At 37.0% G+C, this 9,876-nt stretch overlaps 1 protein-coding gene across 1 annotated transcript; it reads left to right on the top strand.

The window, feature by feature from the left end:
* Positions 1-397: 397 nt before the first annotated feature.
* LOC111080324 lies at positions 398-1,436 on the top strand. Its single transcript, XM_022375883.2, has one exon. The coding sequence runs from the start codon at positions 479-481 to the stop codon at positions 1,358-1,360; it is 882 nt and encodes a 293-aa protein (XP_022231575.2). The 5' UTR covers positions 398-478; the 3' UTR covers positions 1,361-1,436.
* Positions 1,437-9,876: the final 8,440 nt, after the last annotated feature.

Raw genomic sequence — 9,876 nt, 5'->3', positions numbered from 1 at the left:
TTTGTCCAAGATGTTGCCAATCGACCGCAGCAATAAAAGTAGGGAAAGTAAGAAGAAACTTGTGCACTTTGATTTATCTGGGGTTACGATGTGCTTCACCGAAAACTAAAGCCCAGCCCCGTGAAGGAATTTAAAAAGGAATTTTCGACCAAAAAAAACAATACAAGAAAGAAAACTTTTTGGAAACTGCATTTGAAATGGTAGATAGCCACAAAAGAGCACACAGCATCGCAGACAAAAGAGTAACAACTGAGGAAACTGATCCAAGCTCATTGAGCTCCCTAGCGTTCCTTTTTGAAACAACAGTTGGCCGTAGTAGCAGGACTGCTCTCTGGTTGCCTAGTTACAAGGAAACAAAGAATGAAAGGATTATCGTTTCGACAGAAACTAAGAAGCATTTTCTCATTTAGATTTAGACAAGAACTGACAACAATATTCGAACCCTCCAACTTTTTTGGAATCTACAAAATTATAGATAATGTGCGCCTGCTGCCGCGGCTGCTATCGTGGCTGCTGCTTTCCTGCACGATGCAGGGAGCTGGTGGTGAGCACAGAGCCACGCATCTGCAACCCCAGGAAGAAGGCAAAATGTGACTGTCATCGGAATCGCTGCCTCCTGGTGGCGCTGGCGTACCTCTTTCGCTGCACCAATCTCTCCATGCTGTCCACGCTCTGGCGTATGGCGGACAACAGGAGCCAGCCGCTGAGGGGATTCACGCGAGACCCCGCGTGGAGGGTGATGCAGAGTGTGAAGGCGCCGTACACCGATTTGAACGACTTGGAGATCTACGACAGCTTGTACGATCGCTGCGGAATAGCCATCGATCCGTTGGATCCAAACAACACCTACAAGATGCTGCGATTGATGTTCCTCAACGCAGACTTAGAGTCCGATCAGCGGAAGCACCTCATCCTCATGCTGGAGATGCTCAATGAACTTGCCTTCCGGCGCGTCAATCTGGACCTGCTTCTGCAAACGCTCGCATCCATCAACATCGGAGAGTTCGTTTCCAGCCTCGTACATCAGGACAACCTAAACAGCTACAATACAAAGCTATCTGAGGACCTGTCGCAGCTCTATGAGCGCGTGGTCACCACCGATAAGAACGCCATCATTGAAAACCGCAGTCGGCGTGCCAGAGAGGATGTCGACATGGATGTGGACCCTGTAAAAACGCAGTCCGACCAGTCTCGCAACACCCTAATGTACTGCATCCCTACGTCCCTGGATATCGGCTCTGAACAATCGCGTTCAAGTCCCAGTGGCTGCCTGCGGTACGCCCTAAAAGCAAAGGAAAAGCGGCAAAAAAATAACAGCAGTGAAATAATGCAAAGTGGCCGCAAGGGCACAAATCCATAATTTTGTACATCGATTCACACTTGTATCTAAAATTCTGAAAATTCGAATAAAGTGAATGAATCTTAGCTAATGATAAGCTTAAAGTTAGACTAGATAGAATCTTCCAATAGAGTAGAGAGTGAGCCGGCCAGTCAGAGCCCGAGCATATTTTAAAAATGAATTCAATTTCTCTCCTTAACTTAACACTTAAACAAACTGCCAAACTGCAGCAGCAGCAGCAAAAGCCAAAGGCAGCAACCGCAGCACTCAATAAAATTGGGCAGAAATATACAATTTAAGATACTGCTTAAAACGTTTGCCTTTGACATGGAAAGTTTTTCCCAATGAGAGGAGAGATGTATATGTGGGTCCCATCCCTTGAGCGTTTAATACTGCTGACCCAAAGGCGAGCTCAATGAAAATTTCAAATTGATTTAATTTATTTGTTGTGGGAATTTTTTGTCCTGGCCAATGTATTTTTAAACTCCAAGCCAAGCGCGGGTGACACGTTCCGGACACCTAACACAAGCCGCAGTGATAAACATTTTTCACACCCAAGAGGAGACAAACAAAGGCAGGAAAAAGCATTTGAAAACGTGACTGAGTAAACAAAGATTTCAGTTGCCATGGGATGTTTCGAGGACTGAGATAAACTAGGGGGTCATTTACCATTCTCGCCTGTTATTCCAGCACTCCCCACTTACCCATCAACCAGAGGAGCTCTCATTTGTATGGCAGACCTCTAGGTGTCACACAGCATATGAGGCTGGGTAATTAAAGCAATGCGATGGCGGAGTGCTGCTAACATGGCAGCCAATTTTTCGCGCCAACTAAACAGGAATGTGGGTTCAAGTAGAAAAAAGCAAGCCACTAACAGCTCGTACTCTAGCAAATGAAAGGCGTAGAAGGGTAATATTTTATATATGTAACATGGTGTTTTAGAGGCCTATTATATACCTGAAACCCTAGAAACCAGAGTGGGGAATATAAGAAGTTATTTATTCTAAATCGTATACGGAAGTTTTTTGGTATACGGAAATATATTTATATTTTAAATCGAACCTCACTTTAATAGTTATTATCATTTTTTGATACTTGAGAATATACTTACAAATATATTTTATATAAATTTATACCTATTTGAGATCCATGTCAGCATTTCCATTTAAAATATTTAATAATTTCCCTCTACATCTAGCTACTCAATTACGTACATTTCACAACAAATGGAATGCGGAAGTTGTGTTAGTTCCACACAAGCGAACAACTAAGAGACATGTCCTGTTGGAACATCGAGCATGCTCGATGGCAACATGCTTTATCAGCAATCACACTGGAAATTCCCTCTGTTATAACATTTTTGGAGCTCTGGTCTCTGTTAAGGTTTGGAGGCTGTAAACAGCTTTTGACTCGTCCTCCGCTGGGAGTCCGCACTTCAGTTCGTCGTGGATTCTGTAAGTGTGCGGTTTAGGGAGCGGATAAATCAGAACGGTCTTGTGAAGTGAAATATTTAAGTCGGTAATCGGTAATATTTGTAAGCATAAGTTTTAAAAATAATTAAATCATACTATAAAATAATTTAACAAATCTAAATAAAAATACACAAAAGGAAAAATAATTTAAAACCATTGAAAAGTGAGAATTAAATTTTATGTGTGACGATATGTCAATGAGGAATGAAAATCGGAATTATTCAAATGTAAATCAGTTCCCTCCATTATCTTAGTGGAAAGTGAGTTTGAAATCCTAATTCTCCACATAACAATTGATGTATGCAAGGCAACCAGACGAAAAGCTCTGCCCGAGAATATTTCCATTGAGAGCTATTTGTATTTATTGAATATCGAATACAGCTGTCAGCAGCAGTAGGAGCCCTTACGGAGCTTGACTATTTCTAAACAAAAAATCTATAAATATGAATTTGAATTGCTAAAAAATGTTCTCAACGGGCATAATTAAGTAGTATCGCGTTTGGTTCCGCCGGACTGGCTGCGCCAGTAAGTATGCAACGTTCGATTAACTTGCAATTTCAGAACTCACACAAACTCACCCAAATGAAGATGTTTTTTCTTTCTTTATACACTTGCAGAGGGTATTGCGATAATTTTGCATGATGAAATGAAAAAAAAAAACTACCAGCCGACAAACAAAACCAATGCACCTCACCCTATCAGGGATATCCATTTCCGCTTTGTTCTTATCGAAAATGATGTATAATTTACGAGCTTCTGCCGACATTTCCACGTTCAGTTACCGTTAGCCGGCAATGTCGATAGTGTTGGGTCCTCATTGCCTCCGATTCCCAATATGTGCCCGAAACTTGTCAGCCACAGTCGCGAGTCCTGTTCACATCTGTATATCCCAAAACGTTTATTTTCTATTTTCGGTGTTGTTGCTCGACTATATTAACTCTTTTTTCTGTTGCTGTCAAAATGAAGCACGGATATTGTATCTCATTTACTTATGGCTGTTAAGCAAAAAGAATTTATTCATTAATGAAATTAGTTAAATGGAATTTAGTGGGGGAGTTTCCACGAGTCGGTTCAGTATGTGTACTGTTTGAGTTTGAGTACATGCAGAAATGTGTCAGAGAAAATAATTAATTTATAAAACTCAGTAGTACGATACTGCATTAAGCGGCTGAACAATTAGCACATTAATGAATTCCAAAAGACATGTTTCCAAGCCGAGATTCTAAAGAAGGAAACCATCTGTAATTTCTCTCCAAATCTACTATATGTTTAAAGTGCAGATAAGAAAATCTCAAGAGATACTGAAACTATAAATAAAAATGACCAAATCTTGTTTAATTAATTCTATTTACGGTGCTTACTATTTTGCTTTTTTGTTTTTTTTTCCTTAAAAAGAAGAAAAACGTGTTATACATACATATGCACCCCAAATACAATCAGCAACAGTCTCTTTTCAGTCTAATTGTCTAAGTTTAATTTTATACATTTAATAAATAAATTGCATTTAATTTGTATTCCATTGATCTGTTTTATTACATTCTAATATTCTTGAAAATGAAATCCTTCCACTTCCAATTCTCAACCTGTATCACGTGTATACCCTCAATAAGCGCTGATATGTGTCATTTATTCCCCCCAAGGCTAATTTCCATATACCAAAGCCATCTGCATCGATCCCGGATGCATTTGCATAAATACATCCGCCAGAGCGGCAGAAATCCATCACCAATTTGTCAATTGTCTTGGCAATGCAGTTGCTAGAATTCTGGCCATGGAGACTGATGATGATGCCAAAATACTTTCAGACTTTAAGCCGATTTTCTTGACGTTTTTTAACGGCTGCCATAAAAAGTGATGGATAAGAATTAGCATAGCTTGGGTTTGGGTTTTATTGCGGTTGAGATTGTAATAAATTATGCGATAAAAAAATTTAAAAGTCATTAAATACATTTTTTTGTCGCTGGCATTGTATTCATTTCAGTAGGACTCAAATTAATGGCTGGATAGGATCCTGGCGGATGCGGGTATCTCTCCCACACAATTTAGAGCTGAAAGTCAAAGTAACTTAATTTCGGTTTCTCTTTTGCGCCTTTTTTATGACACACACAGAGCCATGACGTTGACGTTGTAGCTTTTTAATTTAATTTTTCCAGTTTTTTTTACCCCATATTCGTGGACTAAAAAATATTCACTGCAGTTGGCAATTAAATGTAAGAAGCAGAAAGAATCGGTTTTGATTCCATATTACTTTTATCTGATGCTCCAAAAAACTCGTCGCATTTGGAAAATCATTACAAGACATTGAAAGAAGGGAAGACATAAGAAGAAAGACAAGTTTCTAGGCGATCCTGTAGCGATAAGAGCATTTATTCCGTCTTCCCACACATAAAAACTTAGAGTATTTATCTGTAGTTTTATGGAAACATATGTTCTAGGAACTTATGATCAATAGCATCTGAATACCAAGTACTCCATTGTCCTGTCACTTAACAACAACGCTCTCTCTTGCACTTTATTTAGTTTTTTTTTAGTTTAATTTTAAACTGTTTTCAGAAGAATTAGACAGCCAGGCAGAAAAAATTACATCCATGCTGGCAAATGAGCCCTAGAAGTGAAAAGTGCTTTTTAACTTTGCCTTCATCAAAACCTTTCAAATGGTGCCAAACTAACTAGCTCAGAGTCAATGTCAACGTAATTTTAAATGGACTTTTATTATCACACATTCCCTTTGTTAAGACCGCAGACAAAAGCGAAAAAAATGCTAATTAAATCTAATGTAAATACTGATTGTCCAACGCAGGAAGGAAAATCTACTGAAAGTGGGGAAAATTACACAAAAGCTGTATTTACTATAATTGAAGAACTTTGACTGCGCAACGATTTGAAATGATGGAATAATGGCATCGTAAGAAAAAAGGCATTATTGAAGTACAGATGTTTATAAACTTCAATTGAGAATTTATTTAGTATACATTTTTGTCTCTTAAGAAGTTTATTTACTAAAGGTTTGCTGAAGCCCATCGCGTAAAGATAAGAAATTTTATATCAATTGAAGTATATATCTATATTAGGCTGGGCCAAAATTAGACCAAACAAATTTGTTTTTGTTTTTTCGAGGGGACACCCCCAATTCTGTTCTTTGTTATTCAATAAAATTATACAATTTTTTTCATTTTTTTAGTTAAATGTTTGGGGGTTGCTACCACGAAAAGAAAATACAAATAATTGGGTTAATATACATTAAAAAAAAATGTAATCCGTCGGTTTTTTCAAATAATATTGAAACTTAGAAACTAGTTCATATTGATAATGAAGTGTTTTTATTTTATTTTTATAGTTACTGTTAAAAAATTAATAATTGGTGAAAATCAGGAAGTTCAGCTGAGGTTGATATATTTAGTTAACAAGTTCGCAAAAACTTGAGCAGGTTTTTAACTGCCAATAACTGATTAATGATGATATGAATGGTTTCAATGTTTTTGAGTTGTTTTGGTCAAACGGCTGCAAGTTGACCGTTTATCTATAGATTTTAATGAACAATACCTTAAAGGACGCCTAATTAATGCACCTATACAAAAAATAGAGATCACAGGATATAATTTTTTTTCGACTTTTCCCGAGTTTTTAAAATCAAAATTACGAAAAAAAATACCGCAGAAAATAATAAAATTTGAATTTGAAAGCTTAATATCTTTCAGGCGTTAAGCTGCAGATACAAAAGTCTGGGTTGGATTTATATCTGCATTTGTTAGCTTTTCAGAACTGCAAAAGCCTATGCAACCAGATATAAGATACTTAAGTTATGTAAAAAATAGAAGCACAACCTCTGAAAAAAACCATGAAAAAATACCAGACTTGAAAAATTCTTTAAAAAAAATTATACCATAAAAAAAATAAAAAAGTACTACAACAACTTTTAAATCCCGAAATCTATCAGAAAAAGTCATTTTGGTTCACAAAATAAATAAAAAGTTAAATTTTGTCGAGTAGTTTCTTTTAACCAAAAAAAAAAAACGAGAAGGAACGTATGAGTCGCTTCTGTGGACTCGACTCTTCTTTTATACCCGTACTTAGTCAGTATATAATTTTTTGAGCTTATGATTTATGTAGAATTTTGCAATATTTTACATTTTTTTACTACATCCTTTCCTTTTTTAATATACACACATCCCCTATTACCACAAATACAATATACCCTTTAACTCTTTTTGAGCACAGATATAAAAAAAATAATTAAACGAAAGATTTATTTTAGGTTGTTTTTGTCTACAGCCATTGATACCCCACAATGTGGGGCTGTCCAGAAAGATGTGGGCAGCTATAACTTGTAGTTAACTATGTACACGTTTTTGTTGAATACGAGAATATATCAAACGTTTTGTGTGTGTTCCGCCTTTGTTACGCTCACTTGAGCATGGTACTGCCCCAAATTGTAGGCAAGACAAAAAGTATATACATATGTATGCTGATAAGGGAAACCCCGTCTCACACACACAAGCAAATAGCCCCGTACACATAGATACACCAGACACACACCATCGGTGAAGAGATTATTTTGGGAAACATTCCTTTAGCAGAATGGTAGTATAGCATACTGATACTGATTGAAGTTGTTTCAAATAAAATAGTCTTATATCATTATACTCCAGCAGCAATATGATAAGGTTATAGAGCTATTTTCAGAGAAAGAAATATTTTTTAAAAAAGAGATGTATTTTATTTTAAATATGCAGGAAAGGATTTACTAAATTCTTAAACTAAAGATAGTTAGGTCTTCCATTAACCTGCTGTGTTCGTGAGGGATCAAGCCTGTTTTTAAAATAATTTTTAATAGATATTTCAGATCTAAAAAAATATTTTTGTGATCAAATTGTTAGATTTTAACTGGTTTTTCCAGAAAATGACAAATTGACAGAAATATTTCCATTTGCAAATTTTTTCTTTTTTTCGTTTGCAAGCATCTAACCAAAATCATGATACTCCCTTTAAGGATATTAAAATGTGATGTAAATGTAAGCCGCATGATCCATAATATTGGGGCAATTCTAGTTTAAACCTTTCTTTTGGCACATTCTCCTTTTCAGATATCCTCTTCAATTGACTGAATTATGCAGTTTGAGGGTTTCTTGCAATATGTGTACATTACCATTTATCCATTCAGGAATGTAAATGTAGGCTGTCCAACATGCGTGTTTTTAGCTAGTAATTTTCCCCCAAAAATTATTTCAAAGTATTATTGAATAAACCTCCGGGGATCCTCATTCCAAGCTCATTCATGATTCACTTTGACTATTTGCATATTTATTTCATTCATTCCAAATATATGGACTCCCAAAGGGATACACCTCATTTTTGTTGAACCGCTAAGCCCGTAATCCCTTTTCTGTTGTGACTGGAAATGGCCACATTAAAATGCAGATTGTACACAGAAAAGATTTATTATGCATGGCTTATGTAATGAACAAATCACACAAAAACCCAAATAAAATAGTGTGCAAGAGGTCAAGAGAATTTCACCAGCAAATTAAGCACACAACACATAAATCTGGTTTCCTTAATTGGCAATTTGTGACTGGCTATGGGGGTGTAACTGAAGTTATAATGAAGCTGAAGCTGTCAATGAAAACGAATCTTAAGCAGATCAAAAAGGCATTGGTTTAGGTGCCAGATATGGCTTTGATTTTGGATCGATTTCTTCTTCTGGGACTGGCATCAATTGCTGCCACCTCAGACTGGAAACCTTCGAGGCACAGCAACTGTTGAATTTTTGGCTGACAAAAGCGAAGACTCAAACATGATGACGAGTCGGAATTAGGTTAATACCAATTGGATTTTCTTGTTTCTTGGCATAAGCAGCTTCCGGGCAGGTGCGGGAGTGCACTCTCAATAGCAATTTACTTTCAGGCAGTACACACGTCCACACTTCAGTCACTGCCTTTTGCGATTCATGTGTCTGCATATATTTATTATTTAATGGATATTTCACACATTTGATGCTGCACTCTGCCGAGCTGTCGTTATTTTTTGCGCATGGTAAATCCCCATTAAAGCCAACTGCCACTGTTTTCTTATTTCCGTATTTCTTTAACACACGTGAAAATCCCCTCATAATATGCAAAACAGTTTCTCCGACACATCCTGTTAATATCCGTATTGTTAAAGGCGAGTTTTATTTCTTTTCTTCTTAGTATAGGGCTTCAAGGTTGTTTTCTGAGAAGGATTAAACTGTGTAATGTAACTGTAATGCCATGAATAAAACGAGAGAACACGAATGAAAAGGAAAGGGTAAAGACTTTAATGACTTTTTTTTGGGAGAAAAAAGATTCTCTTTAGAGCTAATGAGGCTCTAAATTGAAGTAGTGAATGTTCGTTTATCACACACATATAAATGTCACAAATATTAAATGCTTGAGACGCCTAACCGGAATACTACCATAAATCAATATGCATACGGATACAAAGATTACATATTTGTAAATTTTACATGTATTAAGTTCAGAGTTCATATCTAATGACACTAAGAGCAAAGTATAGGAAAAATCCTGGCCAAAAATGTTTATTCCTTTATAACCTTGAACCAATCTAAACATCATTGATGATTTTTTTCGTATAAATCAGTTCTTGCTCAGCCTTAACGCATCTGCAGTGATTTAATGATTGCCATCGACCCAAGTAATAGGCAGCCGTCCTCTTCCTTACCATCGGGACGTTTCGGTTATACCCTTATTGACGATGCGCACATGTCTATGGACTGATGAGTGACAAATGGGCCCCAAGGGATAATAACCCTAACCACAACCACCATACACACTGAGGCAGCTATATGACGAGGCCAGTGATTTGAGCACTTGTGCAAGAGCCACACGGCGTATGAGTAATGTGCTGCGATTGACCGTAAAGTTGATGTGTTGACGCCAAGTGGGCACAGAGTATTTCCCCGACTCCATTTTTGATTTGGCTCTTTTTTCTGTTGCAGGAAGTGAGGAAAAGCCAAGAACTAGTCTTCCCGGTGTGGTAATTGATAAATCGGGAAACGATAAATGGAATGAAGTGTCAGCCTACCCC

Source organism: Drosophila obscura, unplaced genomic scaffold (assembly GCF_018151105.1).
Source record: "Drosophila obscura isolate BZ-5 IFL unplaced genomic scaffold, ASM1815110v1 contig_9, whole genome shotgun sequence".
In the NCBI taxonomy this organism is placed as follows: domain Eukaryota; kingdom Metazoa; phylum Arthropoda; class Insecta; order Diptera; family Drosophilidae; genus Drosophila; species Drosophila obscura.
This window is presented reverse-complemented; position numbering and strand designations above follow the sequence as displayed.